The 26,520-nt window shown below is 36.2% G+C and overlaps 1 protein-coding gene and 1 long non-coding RNA gene across 2 annotated transcripts in view; one reads left to right on the top strand and one right to left on the bottom strand.

The window, feature by feature from the left end:
- Positions 1-10,815: 10,815 nt before the first annotated feature.
- LSM8 (LSM8 homolog, U6 small nuclear RNA associated) lies at positions 10,816-19,576 on the bottom strand. Its single transcript, XM_026510040.4, has 4 exons — positions 19,417-19,576; positions 18,226-18,266; positions 15,547-15,674; positions 10,816-13,259 (listed from the first exon to the last, which is right to left on the bottom strand). The coding sequence occupies exons 1-4, from the start codon at positions 19,571-19,573 to the stop codon at positions 13,169-13,171; spliced, it is 417 nt and encodes a 138-aa protein (XP_026365825.3). The 5' UTR covers positions 19,574-19,576; the 3' UTR covers positions 10,816-13,168.
- A 94-nt stretch (positions 19,577-19,670) lies between these two features.
- Positions 19,671-26,520, top strand: part of LOC130542065 (uncharacterized) — a 75,306-nt gene continuing 68,456 nt past the window's right edge. Inside the window, exon 1 of the long non-coding RNA XR_008956354.1 lies at positions 19,671-19,753. This is a non-coding gene — a long non-coding RNA (uncharacterized LOC130542065). The remainder of the gene's footprint in view (positions 19,754-26,520) is intronic.

Raw genomic sequence — 26,520 nt, 5'->3', positions numbered from 1 at the left:
TGAGGGGCCTGAGTCCCACAAACAGAGCTCAGGAAATCCGCAGGGGTGCTGCGTGGGGAACGTGAGGTAAGTGCCCTATAGTCTTTGGAGGGGGATCCATAGCCTCACCTAAGTGTCATAAAAAACAGGTAATAGGGACGGTGTGATAGGAGGCCTATAGGGCGCGGCCGGGAAGAGGTAGAGACATATTCTGGGAAAAGCCGGTGCGCCTGCCCGGGCTTCACCTACATGTGTAGCTAGACATCGTCTGCATCCCCAGTGAGGCATTTTTCCCCTTTCTAAGGCTCCGCAGCAGCTGGGGGCATTGTAGCACTTAAAATAGTAACTTCACAGAGGCTCCAAGACAATGTGTCTGTCAGTTATTCACAAATCAAAATTGTAACATCGACAACAGCAGCAACAACAACAAACTTTTAGCTGGACCCTGATCCTTTCATTATATGACACATTATTGACAATTTTAAAGAGGTTTAACTAAATTTAAATAGTAATAGAAAGTACATGAACCATCATTTTCTTTTTCAGTATACACTTTTTAAATTATCAAATATTAGCATATTATAGGAAAGTTTGTAGTGAGAAAAAAAATTCCCATAATATAGGAACTTCTGAAGTAAAAATATTTTTTATAAGATCAGATATTTTAAAAATAGATTTTATATTTTAGAGCACTTTTGGGCTCATAACAAAATTGAGCGGAAAGTACAGAAACTTCCCATATACCTCGTCCCAACACATGCACTGCCTCCCACATTACCAATAAAACTCACCAAAATTGTACATTGGTTACCAAGGATGAACCTACATTGATACATCATAATCACCCAAAATCTGTAGTTTACATTTATTCTTGGTCTTGTACGTACTATAGGGTTGGACAAATGTATAATGATATGCATCCATCGTTACAGTACCCTACAGAATAGTTCCATTGCCCTGACAACTGTCTGTGTTCTCTCATTCATTCCACCCTCCCTCCAGCCTTTGACAACCTCTTTTTACTGTTTCTACAGTTTTGCTTTTTCCAGAATGACATCTAGCTGGAATCATACAGTATGTAGCCTTTTCACAGTGGCTTCTTTCACTTAGTCATGTGCATTTAAGTTTCCTCCATGTCTTTCCATGGCTTGATAGTGCATTTCTTTTTAGCACTAAACAATATTCTATTGTCTGGATATACCACAGTATCCTTTCACCTACTGAACGACATCTTGGTTGCTCCCCAGTTTTGGCAATTATGGATAAAGCTGCTATAAATGTTCATGCGCAAAATTTTTCACGGACATAAGTTTTCAACTTACATAAATACCAAGGATTGTGATTACCAGATTGTATGGTAAGAGTATGTTTAATTTTGTAAGAAGCTGACAAACTGTCTTCCAAAGTGGCCGTGCCATTTTGCCTTCCCACTGGCAATGAATGAGGGTTTCTGTTGCTCCACGTCCTCACCAGCATTTGATGTTGTCAGTGTTCTAGTTTTGGCTGTTCAAAGAGGTATGTGGATCTCTTTGCTGTTTTAATCAACACACTTTAGGTAGGTAGGTAGGTAGGTAGGTATAAACTATGTGCTTTACTAAGGCATTTAAGAAAAGCCTTTGGAGTGGAGAACTGCTCCATGTTCTTGAACAAAAAGACTCATTTATCTAAAATATGTAAACTTATATTATTTTAGCAATTTCCTATAAACCAAATCAAAATATCAAGATTTTAAAAATTAGAATTATTTGTGATGCTATTCTGGTATACTTTTATGTTTTGAAAAAAAAACAAAGATTTATAAATTTCCACTAATTATTGTTTTACTGATAGCAGAATAGATGGACAGATGAATGGAATAGAATAGAAAGTGTAGAAACACATCCAAATATAAATGAGAATCAGTATTTGATCATAATGAAAATTGAAATTAGTAGGGAAAAGCTAAATTATTCAGAAGTGCTGGCTCAGATCTCTAGTAGTAAGCCATGCCTGGACTTTTAGAATACAGCTCTGTTAGTGCACACCGAAGTGCTCAGGTATTGTTTCCAGAGCAGTCCCTCGTTTTCGTCAGAACTTTATGTCGAGCCCAGATCATCACCCAGACCTTCATGCTAGATTCCCTTTTGATACCCTTGTTCTTGCTAAGAAAGCAGGGCTGCGACTAGGATGAGGCAAGTAGGACACTAGGGGTGCAAATCCAGCAATTGTTAATAGGGACCAGCTGAAGCAATCAGATGCAGATAGTATTGCAAAAAGGCATCAGTCTCCTTTCTTTGCTCCTAGATGGTCTCCCAAGACCTAAGCCTTTTGTAGCTGCCTGTGTCAGACTATGAAAATTCCAATGTCTTCTTCCTCCAGAGCAGTGGGGGACTACTTACCTTAGATTCCCACTCTTAAGGTCAGTTACTCAAGTCCTAAGTTTGCTGTAGTAATGAAAACCTCCTATGTGACTTCTGTCTGTACCTCAGTTTTAGGAGAGGCTGTCATAATTTTCAAGGTTCAACAGGATCCTCTGAATCTAGAGGACCTAAGTCTCTTAGGGAAGGTTCATTCAGAGCCATCCATGTATCACAATCCAAGTAAAAAACGTAGTTTCCATCTTCCAAAACAATTGGGGATCAACATGGAGATTGAGCATTATTCTCACAAAGATCATCTGGTTTGGAATGTGAGTGGGTAGAATGGGAATAGTTTCCCACATCAAGTCTTGATCTGTTAGCTGTCTCCCATTAGCGTGATTGGCCACTGTTAATAGAGACCCTAAAGTATCTTATATGCAATCACAGACTTGCTATCTGATGATTTATAATATATGTAACTTTAGTTACAAGTGATGTAGTAGCTGAGTGCAAGTCATGAAATTACAAGCCTCAAAAAATAAACCACCTAATAAATAATATTAGGATTTAAAACACTTTGTGAAAACTGCAGAACTTTGAGACCTTAGCAACTATGTAAAAACAGTGGGTTTTATTGAAGGATCCAGAATAGGACAGTACTAAAGTTAATGAGCACATTCTTCTGTTGCTTCACTATCTCACAAAATATTTGTGTATGTTATGTCATCAAATCCCCACAACAACACTTGGGAGTTAGGAAGGTCAGGCAAGAGCCACAGCTTAAAGGAGCCAAAGAGAAAGTACTTGACCAAGAAAAAATAGCTATGTGTCTAAGCTGGGAGAACTAATCTTCAGGACTTCAGGACTTTCCCATCATAGCACGTGACCTCTAGTTAATTTAATGAGTTGTACTGCTCTCAATTCAGGACTACTCAGCAATACTTTTTCACTTAAATGCTAATATAAAGCTAGTATAGATAGGAAGTTTGGAGTGTATAGAAATTATATACCAATTTTATATAGAGTTATGAACTTGTCTGTTCTATTATGAGAAATATGAGTATTGTGTAATATGGATGGTACATCTTATCAGTATTAAAATAGTAATGTTATTTATTACATTTTTCCTATATAATAATCACCATGTGATTTCCCAGAAAAATATAGTAAAGGAGATCCAAATATTCTTTATTTAAAATATAGCTATCTGTTAAAACTCCTGATAGTGGATTTTCTCTTGTTGATTCTGCCAAAGTAATAGTAGGATTATGAAAATTTTCATAATAAAAGAGCTATTTAAAAATCAGTATGTAAATTTCATTGTTTTTCTTAAAATTCTACAATTTATGATTATTTAAGATGTTCATTGTGAGATTCTGAAATAATAATGTCTGAAGAGAAATTTATTTAGTTTCAGAAGTTTACTAAGTTCATTAAATCCATATGGTGCCTTTGTATAAATCAGAAAACAATTAAGTGTTATTTGTTTCTATATAATTATAAACAAAGTGGATTTGTTATAAAATGGGTTTATTATTTTTACAACAAATTATTTCTTGTAATAAATGATAGCAACTTACTCATAAGAAAACACCTGTCTATTTAAACTGGGACTGTAAACAAACACAAAGCAATATGAACTTCAATAAAAAATGTCAGGTTATATTTTTAATTTACTTTTGCAGATCAGTATAGAAGTTGGAAAAGCAATTCCTTCTTGTGAATGACAAGTTCTTTTATATGTTGTTACATTAACCATCTCTCTATTAAGCTTTCTCTTTTATAAGTTGAAGAGAATGAATTGTTCCCATTAGAACAAAATATTTTTCTCCCATTTGTTGGCTAATTGTCATGATTTACTATCTTAATCTATTTGGGGTGTAACAGATTACTATGGATTAGGTGGTTTAAACAACAAACATTTATTTCCCATAATTCTGGAGGCTGTAAGCCTGAGATTAGGGTGCTAGCATGGTCTGGTTCTTCAGGAGGACCTTCTCCTTGGTTTACTTTCTGTGTCCTCGGATGACTAAAAGATCTAGCTAGCTATCTCTGGCTGCTTACGGGGGCACTAATCCCATTCATGAGGGTTTCTGTGACTTGATTACCTCCTAAAAGCCCCACCTCCGAATACTATCACATTGGAATTAGGATCTCAACATATCAATTTTGGGGGGACATAAACATTTAGTTCATAACATTAACTAATTTTGTTAGAACAAGACATTTTATTACCATCGGCCAGATTTGTATTTGTAGAATAAATATATAAACATCCCATCTCTGGACTTAACTTGAAGTTTTAATAGAAGTGTAAAAGTATTTCTCAAAAACAAAATTGCTGCAATGAAAATTGTGGGGCTTGAACTCACGACCCTGAGATCGAGACCTGAGCTGAGATGAAGAGTCGGACACTTAACTGACTGAGCCATCCAGGTACCCCTAAATGGTTGATCTTAAACTTATTGAGTAGAACCTCCAAGTGTTTCAGAGTAGGTTAAGTTCTTAGCATGGGACCTTTTCATGTATTCTTCCAAGAGAGAAGAAATAGCCATGTGTGCAGGACTGTAGTCACAAGGTACATAAAATGGCTGGGACTGAATGAGTTTACCGCTGTCTCTCTGAGAATAGGAAGTAAATACACTTGTCTCTTTTGTACTCTTCTCCCCTGGCCACTGGAAAGTTTCTGCAAGGATCATTGTCTCTTACCTGTTTTCTAATGTGGCAAAGTATAGTGCTTCTAGAACTTATGATGGGTTCTTCACACTAAACTGTACAGTCTCTACCTACATTCCGTCCTTGAACTAAAGAATTATCTAAGTATGTTATCTCCTTGCTGTTCCTAACGGATGAGGTCTAGAAAAATCGTGCTATTTAAATTTGTTGTTCTCTAACTGTAATACCAGTTCTGTTCATGATGCCATTTCTGTTGATTTTATTGGGTTAAGATTATGATAACTATAATTTGCTCTTATCAAATTTTGATAAATCACATTCTCCCTTGCATATAATGATTTGTGATGGTGGGGAAGATTTTAATGCATCAATTGCCCACCAAGAGTATAATTAATACTCTGGAATATTCTTCAGTTGTGTTCCAAAGGGATAGTTTGTGGCAAAGAGTAAGAGTATTATACTCATAATATTATTATATATTTTCCTATTGCTGATTCAAATTCATTTTTACTTTTTAGTTATGGATGAGAGTTCTGAAGAAGATCCATTAGCAGGTAGGATTTTTATAGATTTATTACTTCTTAAATAAGGGAATGAAGGAAATGGAACTAAAATTTATTCGCGTTTTACTCTGGGCTAGATAGGACATTATGTGCTTAACGTGTTCTCTGTATAATACGCGTAATAGCTCTGCAAAGTTACCATGCTGTCATTTTCTTCTCTTTATTAATTATAAAATTGTGATTTAGGGAACTTGATTAATTGGCCCAAGATCCCACAGTTAATATGTGCTGAACCATAATTTAACTCCAAGTCAGCCAGGCTTTCAGACCAACCCCCCGCCGCCATGGTAGCTTTGTATCCACAGTATCAAGAGACAGGATCCAGTTAAGATCCTGGATCCTCAATCTTCAAGAAGTCAGATTTAACTGTGTTTGCTTTTTCTGAGGGAAAAAAAATTAAACCAAAGCAAAAACAGGTAAAGGCCTAGAGTTTGTTCTAATATGTTTGATAGTTAAAATAGCAATGAATACTTTTTCACCATCAAGGGTTTGAGGGCAGATCTCAGTTAGCTGTGGTCTCAAGACTATAGATTATTTGATTGCCCTCTCTTTTCTCAGAATAAAATCAGCAAAGGAGAAAGATACTTAAGGTGAAATCCCAGAAAAGCCAGGTATAAGCTTCCAATAGTCCTCTCCTAGTGGAGTTGCACAGATAGCACCTAATTTTCCCGGCAATATTATTTGATGACACATGCCAAGTCTTGCTAACCAGAGAAGCTCACTCAAGTCTTGGTGTTCCGGGTCTTTATCAGGGCTCTGTGAATACTGTTTATAAATATAGATAAATAGGTAAGTAGCTCCCACATGACTAACTTTTGTTAGTCTCCAACCCGCAGAAGTTCAACTGAAACAAACATGGCCCAGGACTTGAGGCATACAAAAGCTCGCTTATTAGAAAGGATAATCCAAGGGCTGAAAGGTTATCTCCCCAAAAGATAGAAAGTCAAGGCCCAGTCTTTTTTTGGAGTGTGCAGGATTTGAGCCTTTATTGGACAAATAACTCAGTCTGTTACTCAAGGAATTATTACACATCTTGTTCATTCTTGCCTTTGTGTCTACCAACATGGAAAGCTTTCTCAGCCACTTATGCAAAGCCTTACTATCCATAAGGACCTAGCACAACTCTAGTTCATTGAATTCCCCTCCGTGCTCCCCCATATCTCTGCACATAGAAGCATTAGCAACCTCTGCCATACATTGGGAACATTTATATATTGCTTTCAAATATCACTTCACCGGTCATGTCATCTCTCAATGAAGGTTCTCACATAGTAAATTCTCAGGAAATGAACTACTTGTTTAGATTTATTATTTGTTCTTTAATGTAGAATTTTATTTGCCCTAAACTATCCTTTCAATCTTTATAGGATACTTAGTTTTAATATACAAAATAAAATATGCAAGTTCTTATTCATTCTCAGTTTCGGACTTTTTAGCATATTCCCATTTCCCATTTATCTTTTCACACTAAAGAGATCTAATCTTTATATGACTTCTAACCACTGACTTTGTTTTTCTCTGTACTTTCTCTACCTCTGGCATTTAAAAAAGTGGTGATCAAAACTTCACATCACCTTTTGCACAAGGGAAAGATATTCATTTCCAATAAACTTACAGCTCTGTACAGAATTTTACTAGTATTTTTCCATCAAAGAGCTTTATCAAGGAATGCTCTTAATTACTTTTGAGACTTTTCCTAGGTAACAATAGATAACTTAGAGTCCTTCATTCAATATAGTATATATGTTAGCTATTATTAACATTGACACATTACTTTGTTCCAGGCAGTGTTCTGTTTATTATCTTAATCTTCATAACAGCTCAAGGAGAGTTGTCCCATTTTTATTGGGGCACCCAAGACATGGGAGATTAATTTGCTAAAACTACAAGCTAAGTCTGATTTCCTTCACTTCCATGCTACACTGGCCTCACCTGACTCTAATTTAAAAATTCCTCAAAATTATACCTCCTACTTATCTTTAGTATCTCTGATCCTTTTCTGTATAACTACAGTAAAGTTTACCCAAGTCAGGTTGAAAGATCTAAACCCTTTTTAAAATAAAATAAACTTTAACTTTAAGATAAATAAAATTTTAAAAAAATTTAGCCAAAATTTATCATTTTGACCTCTTTAAAATTATTTTAAAAATATTACATAAGCCATATTGTAGTGCTTTCTGGCAACTTATCAGTTTATGAATTTACTCTTTGTAGAGTACAATTATAATCTATGATTTTTCTGATATAAGACAAATTAAGTGAAACATAAGATACATTGTGCATATTCTTGGACATTAAGCAGAAACATTTTCTTGCCTGCTCAACACACACACACACATTTTTCATACTGACCTAAGTGATGTATCCCCCAGAGATGTGTCCCATCCCTATCCCCTGCTCCTGAAATCTTTTCCTTTTGACATATTTCAAATGTAATAACAATTTGGTATCATTTGCATTATTTGGTATTTGTAAGGCCAGTATATAGGGAAAAGAAAACAAAAACCAAAGGTTTACAGTATAAATGAAAATTACCCTAGTAAGGAGAAAGGCCTTATCATATAGTTGAAAGAACATGGGGGTAGAAATAATAGCATGGGATTTGGACCCTAGTTTTAGCAATACTTGACCTGTGCCACTTCTGGCAAATAATACACCTAGAAGATAAAAGGATGTCTAAAAAAGAAACATGTACAAAAAAGATGGAAGTAAAAGGTTAACAAAAAATCAATACAGAAATAATGCTACACCTAAGATCTGAAAGGTGTCTTGCAGAATAGTTTTCAACTCCTCCATTCACCAAATCATGCCAGTGGGCAGCAGATGGTATTCTGTTAACTAATGAGAGAAAACTGCTGGTAAAGTCCTCTTTTGCCTTTATCCTTAGTGTTACACAACGTATATAGAAAAAAGAAATCTTAAATAAAAAAAGGTTGGGAAAATGATTAATGCAAATTAGATACACTTAAAAGACGGTTTCTAGTCCTTTAAATGAATTCAAGCCCTATAAGTTACATCCTAGAGTACTTAAGGAATTTGACAAACTCACCCATGACCTTGGACAGTAAACCTTTGAGTCAAGATGATTTGGTTGAGGTGCTAAGGACAGATACAAGCTACACAAGGACAAAAACTTGTTAATATCATTCCCTGGTATATCCATAGTTGCAAGCATGGTGCCTAGTATGCCTTATTGGCTTTGCAAATGTCACTGACAGTATTCCAAAATATACGTTTGTTTGTGGAAATGTAGAAAAGGAAGCAGTCATCACTAGGAGGCAGCATTGATTCACGAAGACCAGCTATGTCCATGACACATAGTTTCCCTGCTAAAAGAGGAGTAAAGATCACAGCAAAGCATTTGACCAGATTTCACATAAATAATCTCTGTAAACAAGATAGAGAAAAAGGACTAAATATCTTATAATTAAACAAATTTGTAGCTGGTTGAATGGGAACACTATGCTGTTTAATGGATCAATGTCAACCTGGGTGGAGAGAGCTCTGCCTTATCAACATTGTTTTTTTTCAATCTTACATGGATAGAAATTTTTTACCAAATTTGCCAATGACTTAAAAACTAATAGCCCAAGTTAAAAAAAAAAAAAAAAAGCTCCAAATTAGTTAAAAAAAAAAAAATTAAAATGAGTGAAAGTAAATTTATAAAATGAGATATAGAACTATGCAAGTTCAGAATGGAGTGATCCTAATTTACATGTGAAAAACCTGAGTTTTCATTTTTGAACCCCGCAAGTCAAGAATATATGATTGCCATACGATAAATGTACTCATACTGTATACTTGTTAAATAATGTAAACTTAATACAAGTACCTTCCACTTAACCTTAAATCCTCAAAGTTGAAATATTCCAGTCTCTTATGGAGAAAGATGGTAGCCAGAGGCACTGCGAAAAACCAAGGTGGCAAGACCCACATCTGCAACTTTCCCACTTTGGCCTTTGAATACCTAGAATAAGCTGTTTACTATTAAATCCCATAAATCATCCCAAATTTTTAAAATGGAGCCTAATTTCATTTGTTACAACACCAAAAATACATATTGTTATCCATGTCTTAAAGATAAGGATTCTGAAGCATAACTAGGACTCACCCAGGCATATGATAGGTCTTTTAATAATTCTACTTTCCTTACTTAGCCATTGAGTATTCCTTTTTGCCCCATTCCAGATCTACTGAACCACATCAATGAGAGTAGGGCCCAAGAATATTTAAAGCAGCTCAGGTAATCATGAAAATGACCCACAACAAAGCTTTGAGAACTGCCTTAGATCATCTAAATATTTCTTTCAATCAGGTTTCTAATAGATATTTGACAGCAGGAATTTGATAATATACTTTCTATAGATAAGCAATTTATAAAAATACAAAGACCTGGTCAAATTAGAGCCGTTACTCATGTGATCTCTCATAAGGCTCTTAACCCTGCTGAGCCTCAATTTCCCCACGTGTAAAGTGGTCATTGTAAGCATTGAGCATCATGCCTGGCACAGGCTATGAGCTCAATAAATGCTACCTACTAAATTTTGAGGGTGAAGGCCCAGAATACCTTCTATTGCATTAAGGACTGCTTTATAATTTTGGCTACTACCCAAGTAGGTTCACGTGCCCTTGTGAAGGCACTGTATACTTTCTCATCCACACGGTGAATCCTTTGTTACGTGTCTGAGAAACATGTTGACACAGACAGCCTATATTTATATTGAATACTACTTAAAAGTTTTTATCATATCTCACAATAGGTTAAAAATTCTGAATGATTTTATAAAGGTGTTAAACAGAATGTTTAAAGCAAATATTAATAAAGTTTATCTTTAATTATCTTTCTTCTGGCATCAAGATTTGCAATGTTTAGGGGCGCCTGGGTGGCACAGCGGTTAAGCGTCTGCCTTCGGCTCAGGGCGTGATCCCGGCGTTATGGGATCGAGCCCCACGTCAGGCTCTTCCGCTATGAGCCTGCTTCTTCCTCTCCCACTCCCCCTGCTTGTGTTCCCTCTCTCGCTGGCTGTCTCTATCTCTGTCGAATAAATAAATAAAATCTTTTAAAAAAAAAAAAAAAGATTTGTAATGTTTAAACCAAAACTGTCGGCACGTAAGGCCATTTGACTTAGCAAAGTGCTTTAGCCTAAAAGCAATGCTTTAAACTATTACTTTAGATAGTATGTTTTCAGCTAAAAAGAAACAAATTAAATCCTTTCTGCAGTTAATTGCCCTTTACAAAAAAGTTTAGTGAAAATATCTTTTCAGGAAAGATTTATTTCTTTGTTTCATTATTAAGCTGGGCTTAGATAGTGCCTGAATCACAGAGCACAGAGGTAATTACAGGTTAAAATTGATTTGAGGCTCTTTATAAATAAGAAAAGTGATTACAGAATAAAAATCTCATTAAAGAACATAAAAAACTTGACGTTGCATATTAATCAAGTTACCACTCATAGTTGTGGTTCCTTTACAATGCTCATGCAAAAAGAAATCCAATTTGAATTGGTTACAAGCACAGAAAGCCCACCCAGGAATAAATAATTGCATAGACCGTTTGGTATATTTTCATTCATTTTACCTACCAACCATTACCAACATCCAGTTCATATTTGGGGAATGATTTTGTGACATCAGTCAGGTAAATGCATCATTATAAGATTTCAGAAGGCTACATCATATTTGAAACTCATTACTGTGAGGGAGGGGGGACTATGGTTTGTCTACTGGTTTATGTGTAACTTGTGTTATGTCAAGTATGCTGGCAAAATATCTGATTTGGACTTCCTTTGCACTGTTCTAATACATTTCACTTAGCCAATGAATGATCTGTATTCCTTATTTGATTTTTGAAAATAGTTTACCCATTTAAAATACCATTATATAATTATATAGAACATTTGGTTTATAGTCCTTCATTAAATTGCCTATTTGCTTTACTCACTTTGCATTATTTTCATTTTATTATTGATTATAAAACCTTATACTACAAAAGCCAAATATTTATGATTGCCAATACTAACTAAACTTTGTCTAATCCTGAAGCAGCCCTGAACAACAGAACATCAAGCAAGTTATGCTGGGTGATGGTGCCTGGTGACCAGTGAAGAAGACTATCTCAACAGTTCTCTTCTTACAAGTCTTATTTCTATGAAGATAGTTTCCTCTGGAAACTGTTTTGGGAACCAAAAAACTATCATATCTAATAAGTAGAGTTTTACATATTTAAAAAAATGAACTACCTCTAAACTCTGAAAGGATGTACTCCAGAAGCCGTTTTCAGATTTTATACAAATTAGCCCTCATCTTTTTTTATTGAGCTTGTATTATTTTAAGCCAAGGGTCAGCAAACTATGGCCTACAGGCCAAAACCCAGCCTGCCACCTGTTAATGTAAATGAATTTTATTGGAACACAGCCATAACTATTCATTTATGTATTATCTATGGTTGTTTTCATACTACAACAGAGTTGAGTAGCTGTGACAGAGACCATATGGCCCTCAAAGCTTAAAATATTTACTATCTGCATTTTTACAAAAAAGCTTGCCAACCCTATTGCCAAACACTTTCATTTAAAAAAAAGAAAACCTATTTAAATTTTGCTTGAATTATAAGAATGTAAATATTTTTCTATTTTCTACTCACCACAAGTTACACACTTTGTTCCTCAGTGAGTTGATGAGAATTTCTGTGGACTAGTCTGGCTATCTCAACACTATTTGTACCATTGTTTCTATGGATTCTTTTAAAAAGCCACACAGTTCTACAAGGGGTTTTAGAAAACAGCATACTTGTAGATGAGGGACATTATCCACTTAATTGATTCCCTCAAATAATTAACCAATTCTATTGATTATTGCTTGAAAGCATGTTTACTTCTTTTGAAAACAGGTCTATGGAATCAAGGAGTCATGGGAAGTTGTTGACAATAACAGCAAGCACTGCCTGAATATAAACATCAGGTTTATTTACTCACATTTATAAAAAACAACAAAAAACTCCTTTAATACTAGAAATTTCCCAATTTTTAAGATTAAAAGCTAAGATGGCTTTTAAGACTATATGGAATCCATTTTTTCAGATAATACACAACTTTGTTAGCATTTTTCCTTTTCTCAACCAAACACATTTTTACCTACACTTCTAAGATGCTAGAGAGGAACCAACCACCAGGGCCGTGTGATAAATGGGGATGGTTCATATTACAAGACTTACCTTTCTGTGACTTTCTTAAAAATGGGGAAACACATGTATCCTGCACTACTGATGGTATTTGTATGTTTGATTTACATAGCACACCCATTTCTCTTTTTAACTAATTTTCCGTAAGTATTAAAATATTAAATATTTGTTCTAAAAGTTCTCAAAGTAAACATTAGATTTTCATACTATTTAAGAGAAAAATAACACCAACCTACCAAACCTATGATTTAGGGGAAAAAAATGTTTTTCAAGGAAATGTAGAAATATTTTAATTTACATATCATATTACAATGAATCAATATGGAGTCAAAAGTCCACAATTACACATTCATAAAAATTCCATACATCATCGTCAGAATAATCAGTTTCTGTACAAAGATTTACAGATGTCTAATGTATGTAATTCTTCCTCAGTGTGCTACAGAGTTTAGAGGTTCTGCTCGAATATTCCCCAAATCAAGCGCAGAATCTGTCTCTTCATCAATTTCTCCAATGACTGCACTGTAGGTTTTTAAGGAGGAAAAAAATCAGTTAAAACAATCTTTTTCTAAATAAAACTACAAGGACACAGTAAAAACTACTTAAGGTGAAAAGCAAATATCGTTTTCATGAAGTAGTGAATTGCACATTTAAGTTACAAATTACTTCAAGAAGTACTCTGAAGGCAATATCATTACAGAAGCCAGTGTTAAAGGACAGACTGCATACAGTGTGATTGGATCATGAGTCTTTAAAGGAAAAAGACACAGATAGATATGGTACCAAACCCCACAAACTCCAATCCTATGATTTCAACTCAATAACTCAATCCAGGGACTGTGTTGGGGTTGATCACAAAATCACTACTAAATAAAGGAAATAAAAGTGTCTACTATTTGAGTAACTTCAAAGAACTAAATCCATCAGTATACATACACACATATATATATGTAACATCCGTTAGTTTCCTTTTCAGGATTTCTCAGTTCATTCAATTTAAATCCAAGACCAAAAAGTACAGTTCTTCACATATAAAGATAATGGTAGCAATGGGTACTCAGGTATCACAGCAAATGATTTTTTGATGTGATTGGCTAAGGTTAAAGCCAGCAAACTTTCCTTGATTCAACACTCATAACATATATTAATTTCATTAATACCATGCTAGGTACCAAGCCATGGCTCTCCAGCTAGATACGCACATTGTTAGAGCCACACCATGGGACATGTATAAAACATTATTCCATAAAAAATTGGTTGTTTAAATTAGTTTGGTTTTAATAAGAGTAAATTCTATAGCTGAATACTTATAATACCGAATTTGCCCAAGTGTGCTTTAAACTATATAAAGGCCTCTAGCTCTCTAATAAATAAGTACCAAACTCTGGGAAAATAAATTACATTTTCCCAATATAAAACAAATCAAAGATCTCGATTCCACCTTAAAAATTTTAGTGTCATTTAAAATCCTTATGGAAGACAGCAGAGTGCTGATACATGTTTTAAAACTGGCTCTCCAAAGGAAAAGGGGGAGGCAGCTCTGCAGTGTTTACTCATATCCACAGTGCAAATACTCCCACTATGGTCAATTTCAAGCTACCACCACCAAGACATCGATCAACCAGTTTGCAAAATTCCTGAAAATATAACAATCTGCTTCCGTGAGCCAGTCAAGCTGGCTCCAGCACAGCACTGAATCTATAACAAGGTTTAAAATTTTTTAAATTGAAGTCCCAAAAAAAAAGTTTTTTTAATTTTTTCAAATCAAAGTAGGAGAAAGCTTCTTAAAATCAATTACTAGGCAGAACCCCAATATAAATCATCACTATTATTCTGGTCAGGGGAACTGGTCCCCACAAAATGCTTTGCCTTTCTCTTGTTTTTACAGTTCACTTTGTAGCTTCACACCTAAAATTCACCTCATTAGAGTATCTTATAAACCCCTGATTTTTTGATTAAAGATCAAATAATTTATCCATCTGAAGGTGATTTTCTTAAGATAATTTAAATGAATATTCTTTCATCTTCTATACCCTATTTGTCTTCAAAATAATGTGAGATGTGTAATAGACCTTTTGTGCCTTACAGCTATGTTTTAATTCTATATGCCCTAGAAAATTGATTCAACAATCTTCTAGCCTCTCTAACTACACTAGCCACATGGGACTATTAAAAGTAATTAAATTAAATTTAAAATTCAATTCCTTAGTCACACCTTTTTTCAAGCACTCAATAGCCACGTGAGGCTAGTACCTTACCACAGTGGACAATGCAGATACGCATTTCCATCATCACCACAAGTTCTATTGGACAGTATTACTCTATACTGTTGGCAGACTTTTCTTAAATTGCTACCACGAAAATATGTCTTCTCAAACTGCCATATCAGTATGTTACAAGTTCACTAACTTTACAGCATAAACATGGGGCATCTTAAGTGTTCCAACTATACTAAAAACTTAAGTAACAGATAAATACTTATTTGTAAATTCAACACTTATAGAACACGAATTATTTAAAATTGTTCACCCAAGAGATTTTGAAGACCTCTTCAAACCCCAGCCTTAGACCCTAGAAGTATATTTATGTTGCTCCAAAATTAGGGGTATTTTGGAAGAATATTTTAAAAAGCCTCTCTAATGAAGTATTCAGTGTAAGGGAGAAGGCCCTTTCTGAGCCCTATGTAGGCCACTTAACTATCAGAAATATGGACCACTCTCAGTGGATAAAAACCTTTTTTCCATATAGTAAGCAGTACACACTTGTAGTATACTTAACCTGCCTTAAAAAAAAGACATATTTTACTTACACATTGTCACCTCTTACGATGTATAACCCTAGCACCACTTGTTCTACTCCCTGTGAAGAGCTGAACACTCGTTCATGGCTTTCATCCAAAATCAAATTAATGGTCTGGTCAAACCCTTTCAGTGTTCCCTGTAATGAAAACATTCAAGAGAAAAAGACAAATATTCTGGTTTACCTGAATGTGTAAATTCAATGATGCAAAAATTTTACTTGCCACGTATACCAACAGAGTACTTATTTTTTATTTTTAAGTAATTATTTTAGAAGTACTTCTTTTAAATACAAATCCATTATAAAATAGAATACCTCTTTATAACCAACAGTAGGGAAACAAAACATACCTCTTGGTTTTTTACGACAGGGAAAAAACCACCACACAACTGACTAGTGTGTAGAGTTGTTCAGTTACGAAGGACACCTATGTACCAGTGTAAGGAGGCAGCATAAAAGCTCACATAGTCCAGGCGCTAACATGAGACACAGACTAAAACAAATGAAATTTAAAGGCAAACTATATAAACATATAAAAAGGGGGAAGCATATATACCAGCCATGCAATGTAACAGAATCACTTCATGCTACACACTAGTACCAAGCCCTGTGCTAAACACACTGCACACATTATCTCAAATAATTTTTATCCTTTGAGGTACACAGTAGTTACTCCCACTTCAGAGAAGAAAAATTGAGGCACAGAGAGGTTAAGTAATTTCTCAAGGTTTCATGAGTAGAAAGTAGCAGAGCTAGGTTTTGAACCACAAAAGGCTAGCTTCAGGGCCAGACCACTGAACTACTATATTATACTACTATGAACAAACAAATATAATTTACCATTCTTCGGAGATTCAAATCAGTTCCATAAATACATACAAACTTCAACTGGTAGTAACAGCTAACACTTAATGAGTACTTACTATCTTAAGTGTTCTATGGGCCAGTGTTCTATGGGCCTCGCATGTATTTACTTAATCTTCCCAAAATCCAGTAAGGTAGATATGAATATGATTGTAATTATTAGAACCAGAACTTGAAGGAAATATTCAGAGAAAATATTATGGGAGAATCTTGGTTTTGAATAAAGGAAGATATGGGTCTAGCACAACACAGTAGCTCAGATGCTGTTCAAGTTTCTGAAGAAATATCAACTTACATTAGTCTTGGTTGTTAATTCTCTGAAGCTCACTATTGAACTGTTTCATGTTTTAAAAATCAAAATACAATAAAGAGAAAATGATACCCTAGAATTTGGTAGAGAAACAAAATATGGAGTATTTACTAAACTAATTAGTATAGTTGTTAACATACCCTGACACAGCCTCTTGATGTCATTTTACCCAAGTGAGCCATGTGCCAATAAAATACAGAACAACTTAACTTCAGTACTCAAAATGCTCTTTTAAAATAATTTTCTTTCTTCTGTAAAGTTAAATTAATTCTCCAAGTTATTATCTATCCTGTTCAAAATAGGAAAATTTAAATTTGAGGTTTTCACAAAATGAACTATTTGCAAATGTCTGTTAATAGTAATAGGTGCCTTGAAGTGTTAAGATGAGATAAAAATATTTCAAACTGTCCTTATTTGACAAAATACACTAAGGTGCCTAAAAAGAAAAGACTGTTCTCTTGATTAAGAAGGAAGCAAGGTGACTAGCCTTAGCTTTGGAGTCAAGATGAATTTAAATCCCAGTTTAAATCTAAGTGACTCTGAGAAAGTGATTCACTTTTTCTGAGTCTGGTTCCTAACCTCAAATTCAGGGATAATTCTTCACAGAATTGAAGATTAAGTGATAAATATACGTAAAGTGCCTGGTACATGATATACATTTAAATAAATGGCTAAGTCTAATACTTTGATAATAGTCACTTATGGACCCACTAAGAAAAATCACAATAATTAAAAAAAGCAAAGAAAGAAAAACAACTGCAGAATGGTAAAATAAGAGATTAAAATATATGAATTAGATACAGTTAGAAAATAGAGAAAGTTTAACAGCTTTGAAACTTTTCTGAAAGCAAGCAATGTACGAATTGTAAGTGAAGAAATAATTAAGTAGCCAAAAATCATGAAATAAATTCCTCAGGTCAAGCACAGATCAAGGAGAGAATCCAAGAATTTTTCCAGAATTAAAAGGGGGTTACTGTGATAAAAGGACAATGAGATGAAATAAAAGTCGAGTCAATCATCATCATTTGTCCTACAGAAAACGGAGGTCCTACACACTACAGATACTGAAAGTATATTAACACCATACAAGCCCTAAACGTTCATTTTTCTACATATGTAGTATCTAAACCATAAGTTTCTAAGAGGCATACACACATTTTCAAAAAAACTATGATTCGTGTGGTGAATGTCAGAGCACTGAATGGGGAAGGAAATTAAAAAAATGGAAGAGGAAGATAAATATAAAATACAGACAGATGTCTGAACACTAGACTAGAAGCTCTCTGAGGACAGAATCTATTATTCGTCCTGGCTCCTAGAAGCTTTCTATGTAAATTACACCTAACGTTAATTAGTGAAGAAAATACAGATCAGCAACTATTTGGTAGAGTTGAATCATAACAAAACCCCAACGCAGGTGTACTGTGATGCTTAGACATTAGAGATCAAAAGTTTTACATAAAAATTTACAACCAATAAGCTTACAAGGAGAGAATGGATATGCTTAATACTTACCACAATCATTCTTCCGTCAGAAGTTATAACTGCAACAGTTCCTGATACTTGAATCAAGGAAAGCATTCTCAGGGAATGAAAATGAAAACCTGGGATCTCCTAAGGAAATGGTTTGAATTACTAGGAAAAAGGTGACAGAATTAAGACGCAACTACTTAACACAGCCACTACATTCACAACATATCCTTAAGTTTCTAACTTCCTCAGATCTTTGTGATAATTATGCAATTAAAACAGGGAACAACAGAAAAAGAAAATCCCTTTCTGTACATGATCAGTTGTAAAGGGGAGATGTTTGGTACTCTTTTTCACTGGGGTATGCTCCCCATAGGGCTTGGAGCAAGGCATTTTCCCCTTTCCTAGACCTGTCCCTTCATCTCTAAAAGGAAAATTGAATTAGTGCTAAATTAATCAATATTGAATGCTTTCAAGCGCTATAAGACACTTTCTTCCAGGACCTGGCCTCTGGAATTCAAAAAAGAAGCTATAGTCAATGTCACAAGGTGCCAATATGCTTGCATCATTAAGCCTTTAGTATGTCACTTTTGTCCCAAATTTATACATGAAAGCAATGCAATGTTTCTGTCCTGAGATTTTAAAATGTAATACTTCTATAGGGTACGTTACTTCACACGGGGTTTTAGAAGTTATTTGCCCTTCGTGAGAATCAATTACAACAGCAAGCATTATTTTCATTCTATCAACAAAAGAGTTGAGGTTTCACATGGTAAAGGGGCAGAAATTCAACTTGTGCACCATCTTTCAAGTTTTTGGTATCTTCGAACAATGAGCAAAGCCTATGAATAAGACAAATTCTTGGGTTGCAAGATCCTCCTCGCCGCTAGGACGACTGTTGATCTTATTCCCAAACGTGAACGTATATGCCCTAGGGTAGTATGGAAGAACAGAAAGCTGATTTCTATAGAGACGGGGAAAAGTTCGGAATAATCACATTGTTCTGTTTTGGTTTTTTTAGGTTAAAATTAAAAGGCGCCTTGAGCCCCCGGGAGCGGCATTGGTGGGTCCCAGGTCCTTAAGCCCCTCACCCGCAGCCCAGGCCCCGCAGTGGCCGGGCATCCCAACCGCCCGCCGATCCCGACCCCCGGACTCTCCAGCACCAGCTCTCTCCAGTGCGGACGCGGGCTTCGCCATGGCTCCGGCTGATGCCCGCGGCAGCCGGCCCGAGGATACGGTTGATGTAGTTTTCCAAAGCAGACGTCATGATGCTCGGCCCGGCCGCTCTGGGCAACACAGGAACACCGGCGACAACTGGAGCTAAAAAGGCCCGCCAGGAACCGGCGGAGGCTCCCGCCGACTGGCGGCAGCAAGTATCGCGAGAGTACAGCATCGTAGTCTGGGCCAGTCAGAGATTGAAAGAAACCGGCCAACCACACTTGAGAGGCAAACGGCTGGCGAGTTAGTGCGCGTGCGTAGTGTGTTTCCGCTGTGTTTTTCCGGTAGGCGGTCTCCGCCGCCCAGCGTGACAAAAGCGAGCGGCAGGCGGAAGGAAGGAAGAAACTTCCTGAAGGTGGGAGAGCGGGTGTTCTACTGGAGTGAAAGGCAGTGTGGTAGTAGTCACTGGCGGAAAATGTTGAGAGAAGTCAGGGAAGGCGGGAGAAAATGACACAAGGTGTTTTCATCACAAGTAGAGAGATGAATGTTGTTCTCATATGAAATGTGGGTGTAGGGAAGTGGTATGATCCTTAGTTTTCTGGCCGAAAATTAATTTTTTAGAAATTTTCGGGCCGAAAATTAATCTTTTAGAAACTCAGTGGCCCAGGACAAAATTACGCACGTTGAGACCATATGGTATACATCTCTGGAGAACACTACAGTAAAAAGCATGTTCGCATATTCTGCATTTGCCTCTAAAAGTACTCCAATACGGAGGCGTTGTTACTCGTTTATTTAAGAAACTGAATACAAGCATAAAGATGTATGAGCCTCCGAAAATTGCCTCCCTTTTACCTTGCCAAAGTCTCTCTTTCCTCAGGTTGAAGTTAGTAAATAAATGGCATGTCTGCTGCACCGCCTGGGAAAAAAAGAGGCGTCCAGATAAGCAAGTACCAGGCTGGGTTTTAGACTTGGCTCTGCTAACGAATTATGTGAGTGTCCTTGCACGAGTAACAGCAACTTACCTGGGCATCTGTTTATGTCCTGTCACGGGTATTATTTTGGGTATTACCGCATATTATTAGAAAACATAACTCCTATTTTATTGTGACTTAAAATTGAAGTTAGAGAAGGATCTATATACAAAATACCGGCGAGAGCTATTCTTTTTACATATCTCTTTTTGGTTTTAGTTAGGCTTGTGATTTCTTAACTGAAGAATTGTGGGTTTGAAATAACTTGCGGTGTCAGCAATTTTTTTCTGAAAAGTGCAGCATCTGTTTTCATTGCAGCATACTCATAAAATTACCTACAGATCACTCCCAAACGGTTAATATTTTATATACTGAAAGTTACTCTGACCTGTTTGAAACCACATATAGTCAGAAATTAGGTGGGGAGTGTCCCATTATTTTTAGGGGGAAAAATGAAAGTCTCCTCCATAAATAAAAAAAATGAAGATATTGCGTGATTTGCAAATGTTAGACATTGAAATAAAAGAAAAACAAAGTACTGATTAGTGATAAATGAGGTATTAATAGTAAGGACTTTTAAAAAAATAATGTGCAATGTTTTTGAAATGAATAATAGTCCATGTAGTTTTTCATCTCTTAGAGTGCCTATGTTTCAGAATGTTTATTAGCATTATGTAGGAACTTACAGAACTAATTTTATCATAGATACATCACAAGTTTATTACCTTGTGTAGTTTCCATTAAATTAATATGCCAGATAAAGAGCAGATGGCTAGTATATGGAGCATCACAAAATCTCGTTGGTTTGAAATTTTTTTACATAACTCTGAACACTGCTGTATTTTCTGTAGTCCCTAAGGATCACAGAGGCTGAGAGAAAGCCTATGGATAAAGAAAAGTCTAGTTAGTAAGACCAAAAAAAATGAGTTATATCCAGATGACCTTGGGAGTACATGGACTTAGAGAGTTCAACACCTCATAAAGGAAAATTAAGTTCCAACAGAGGAAAAGGATATATATAAACATCTGACAACTAAAAAACTAAGGGGTACAGTGAGACCTTTAGTTTCAGTCCAGACCTCTCAAAGTACTAATTTAAATGATATTCTATTACTGTCAAAAAGAGTCAACCAAAGAATGCTGGAATACTCATTTTATCCCATTAGTTCTGAATCTAAACCTTAAGCCTAAAAGCAAATTTTTCTTTCATATTTAGTTCATTTAAGACTAGTCTAATATGGTGTATATCTCCCAGCCCAGTTGTGAGCCTTGCCCTCATTAGTAATCCAATTGCCTGTATTTGGAACAACAGTCAAGATTTATCAAGAACAGGACAAAAAGAGATAGAGAGGAGAATCCCTAGACATGACATTCCCAGGAGTTACTTTCTGTTAGTAGAAACCAATGTATATAAAACGGGTCTCTGGACACACTGCTTAGGACGATCCTAATGGTCGTCCTAAGAAGCAGGACATAACTCATCTCCCTTTGTATCCTGTATTCTTTCGTTAACCTGAAGAATCAGACTCATACTAGGATCTGGGGAAACTGAATTTGCACTTTCCTGTGAATGGCTCATGGAAAATATTACTTTTATCCTAATACGGTATGAACTTTTATTTACTTTTACTTTTTATTGATTTACAATATTTACAAATTCCTTTGAGTTCTAAAAGTGTCAACCATTGTGTCAACCAGTTAGCAATATTGAATAGATCTTTCTAGGGTTTTCCAAGACAGAAAAGGACATAAATCATGATCTCTCCTTACAAGGAAATTCCTGAGTAGGTACAGAACTTTAATTATAAACATGAAATAATTAGTACATGGAAAAACAATAAGTATTCCAAATTATAAAGAAAGATAATTGATGTGGATATATTAGCTCATTTAACACTATAAATTACAAAGTGTTTTTCATATTTCTTTTTTTTTTTTTTTTGTCTTTTAAGGTATTGAGATAGTCATTTTAAACTCCATTTGTTAAGGGATGGAAAAAATCAAATACAACTGACTCGTTCCTTGAGAAGCAGTATAGAATCATGATTAAGAACACGGACTCAGGAACTAGCCTGTCTAGATTTGGATACTGTGATACTGTGTAACTTTGAGTGGATACTTAAGCTTCTTGCCTCAGTTTCCCCAACTGTAAAAGGGAGAAAATTTGGTAGTTACCTCATCAAATTGTTGGCAAACTAAAAGTAATTCTTGTATAGCTTGGCATATGATAAGCACTTAATACATGTTAGTTATGATTAGTGAAGAACATACAAAACAATTAACCTTTCTCTCAGTCCCAAAGCTTGTTCCCTTACAGTATTCTGTTCACTGCTTTTTTTCCTGATTGGACAAATTGAGTGGTTACATATTTTAAGTGCTTAATGAAGAGGTGTATGTGTGAGAATCTTGGAAGGTTTTATGAGAAGTGTAATAATTAATTTGACATATTTAGTGGTGGTAGGAACTGGGATTAACACTAGCAAGAATGCAGGTGTGAGTTTCTGATTTGTAGCAGTAGGAATGGAAAGCAGAAGAAATATGATTCAAAGATAGTGGTTAAGAAAGGCAGTGGGGCAGGGGCGCCTGGGTCGCTCAGTCGTTAAGCATCTGCCTTCGGCCCAGGGCGTGATCCCGGGGTCATGGGATCGAGCCCTGCATCAGGCTCCCTGCTCCACTGGGAAGCCTGCTTCTTCCTCTCCCACTCCCCCTGCTTGTGTTCCCCCTCTCGCTGGCTGTCTCTCTCTCTGTCAAATAAATAAATAAAATCTTTAAAAAAAAAAAAAAAAAGAAAGGCAGTGGGGCAGGCAGCAAATCATGGGCTGCATAGTGATAGTGGTTGGTGAATTGGAAGGATGGCAAGAGTAGGGAGACCCAGGAAAAGACAGGACTGCTTGTTACTAAAGTAGATGGAGCCAACATGTGTGCATGTGACACGTGTTGCTCACCAGTTAGCGGTGAGGCCACAGAACATACTGGTTACACTTAAAATGGCTTTCACTTTACTTTGAAGGTCTGGAGAACCAGTTTATCTCAGGAGGTCCACTATTTCACTTTATAAAGGATAATGCATATTAATGAAATGCTATATACTTTTATGCATTCTTTTTTTTTTAAAGATTTTTATTTATTTGAGAGACACAGAGCACGAGTGGGGGGGGGGCAGAAGGAGAGAGAGAAGCAGACTCAGCACTGAGCAGGTAGCCCAATGTGGGGTTCGACCCAGGACCCTGGAATCATGACCTGAGCCAAAGGCATATGCCTAACTGCGCCACCCAGGCGCCCCACTTTTATGTATTCTTTGTATTATTTTTATTTTGGAAACCCACACAGTAATATAAACATTTCAGCTACAGTGTGCTATGTACATTCCTGTAAATACTATGTTTTAAAAAATAGCTCACTTAAAATAACAGAGCTTAAGGAAAAAAATAGATCTGGAAAGGACCACTCAAAACCTGAACTGACTTACAGTAGTGGTTCCCTGACTTTGCTCTTATTGAAATCACCTGGAGATCTTTGACCACTTCTGATGCCCTGGTCCCCAGCCCCAGACATTCTGAAGTAAATGGTATCAGGGGAGAGGCTGGGCACAAAAGCTCCCCAGCTGAGTGTAACAGGAAGCAAAGTTTGGGAACTACGGAACTGCACAATTCCTAACAAATAAAGCAAAGCTATCATTACTTATTTACCTTTTCAAAAGAGTTGAAGGTGGCTTGAAAAATGAGTTTATGGAAGAATTGATACTGCTGAGTGATGGAAACAATAGCAGGAGAACATTATCATCAGAGGTTGCAGGTGGAGAAGCAGTTGCAAACTTTGCACAAAATGTAGAGATGCCAGAGATGGATAGCTCTGATTCATTGTCTCCTGTGGCTTTTGCACAAAGATTTAGGAGAACTGCAGACTAAGCACTGACAAAGACTAAGCACTGACAAAGTGGAGCACAGGGCTGAGCCAAGCCAAAGGAAGAATGGGGTGCCACACAATGAAAGAAGTCATTTATACTATCTCCTCCCAGGCCTGGTGTGATCGTGGAGTCCGCTGTGTGCTTTACATTCAGCTGTTGTTTCTTGGTAGCACAAGACATAAAGTGCTTGGAAAAATTAAGTGTGAAGCAGCCTGCCTTCCATGTTATTCTAACATTACTCCCCTATTTAATAATCATGTGAGCTGATTTGTATTATACAAAACAGTGCTGTAGCACAATGTACTGTTACTATTCCACAGAGAATCTGGGCATTAAATATGGTTAATCTGCCCCTATTTACTTCTCTCCTCCTGTGGTCCATCCTCTCTTTTAGCACCAGGTAGTTTTTTGGGCAGGCAGGTCTTAAGCTTCTGATTCTGCCCTAAGAGGATGCGTGAATTCATACAGAGTGGGGCTGCTTTATTTAAATAGCAAGTAAAGAGGAGGACTAATCCAGATGGAGCATTCAGAGCTGAGACTTTCAGTATCTTTTTTTTTTTTTTTTTGGTATAGTCGTCTATGTGTTACCACTATCACAAAGCAAGTTAAAAAACATTACTTTAAGCTGTGCATTTACTTGCATTTTGTTATTTTTGCTGGCATTTAAAGCTTAGTGTGTTTAGTGGCTTGGGTTGCAGTACAGGTAAAATTATATTGTCCTTTTCATTGTGATTTTGGCATGACAAATTTGGAAAATAATACTGAAGACAGAAATTACTTTGACTTAGATCTCTAGAATCTTTCACCTGAACTCATTTCTGAATGGTATAGTCCACACTGAAGGCATAGATTGATTTAGACTTGTTGTGACATTATATTGCAAGAGAGATCAAATTTAGGGGTGCCTGGCTAAGTCTGTAGAGCATGTGACTCTTGATCTCACGGTTGTGAGTTCGAGCCCTGGGTTGGGTGTAGAGATTACTGAAAAATAAAATCTTAAAGAGAGATCAGATTTAATTTATTGGTATCCTTGAGGAAAAATACTGAAGTTAGGCTATGAAGGATGAATAATGTGAGAAAGTACAGAAAGATGAATGGAGTGGTAGAGTGAAGTATATGAATTATATTGACAAAAACTAAGCATGAATAACCTTCAGCCACTAATGGAAAGCAAATGCTTAAATTAATTTAAAATATGTGTTGGGTAGAACATATTACAATGAGCACTGGGTGTTATACGCAAACAAGGAAGCATGGAACACGACATCAAAAACTAAAAAGTACTGTATGGTGACTAACATAACATAATAAAAAAATAGAAAAATAATGAAAATCGAAGCTTTCTTACTATTTCTGAAAAGTTACTGTATAAGTTTTGCTGTTGTTTTGTTTTTATACCTAAGATATAATTACTCTCCCACCACCAGTGGCCCCCCTCCTTTTTTCTCAGACCACGGATCTAGATTTTTGAGCTGGAAATAAATTTAGGAGTTTCCAAGTCCACGTTTCCCGTCTTGTGGGTACGGAAACTGAGTCCCAAAGAAGTTCAGTGACTCTCTCACTAGATCATGTCACGTAGCAGAGCCTTCTAGATTCTAGATAGTAATTTTGACAATAATTAGTAATAAGTTGTTTTACTCACAAGAAAAAATTTGAGTCTGTTTGTGTAGATGAGCACATGTCCATAAATATGTCATTGTCTGCCTTTGTATGTAGACTTTTTTAAAGATCAGAAGGAACTGATATTCAAGAGTATACTCAAAGGCTGTCTGCATTTTTGAGATATCAGTACCACTGGGAAAATGAGGAAAAGCAAATAGGATATTGTATTAGGCAGTATAATCCCCACCCTACCCCAAAGATGTCCACATCCTAATTTCTGGAACCTGTGATAATGTTACTTTGTATGACAAAAGAGTCTTTTCAGATGTGATTAAGATTAAGGACCTTGAGATGGCGTGAATATCCTGGATTATCCAGATGAGTGAGACGGGAGTGGCTCTGAGAGATGTATGTAAGAAGGACTGGTTCCACTGTTCATGGTTTTGAAGTTGAAGAAGGGGGGACATGATCCAAGGAATGTGGTCCTCTTTAGCTGGGAATAGCTCTTAGTTAACAGCCAACAAGAAAACAGGAAACTTAGTCCACAAAGGCTAGAAACTGAAATCTGCCAACAGGCCTGGTGGGAGGAAAATGGATTCTCCCTCAGAGCCTCCAGAAAGGAACACATTCTGCCAACACCTTGATTTTAGTCCAGTCTGCTCCATACCAAACTTCTGACCCTGTTGAACTGTGAGATAA

This window comes from Ursus arctos, unplaced genomic scaffold (genome assembly GCF_023065955.2).
Source record: "Ursus arctos isolate Adak ecotype North America unplaced genomic scaffold, UrsArc2.0 scaffold_3, whole genome shotgun sequence".
Taxonomy (NCBI): Eukaryota; Metazoa; Chordata; class Mammalia; order Carnivora; family Ursidae; genus Ursus; species Ursus arctos.
Note: the sequence above shows the minus strand (reverse complement) of the source record. Positions and strands in the feature narration are given on the sequence as shown.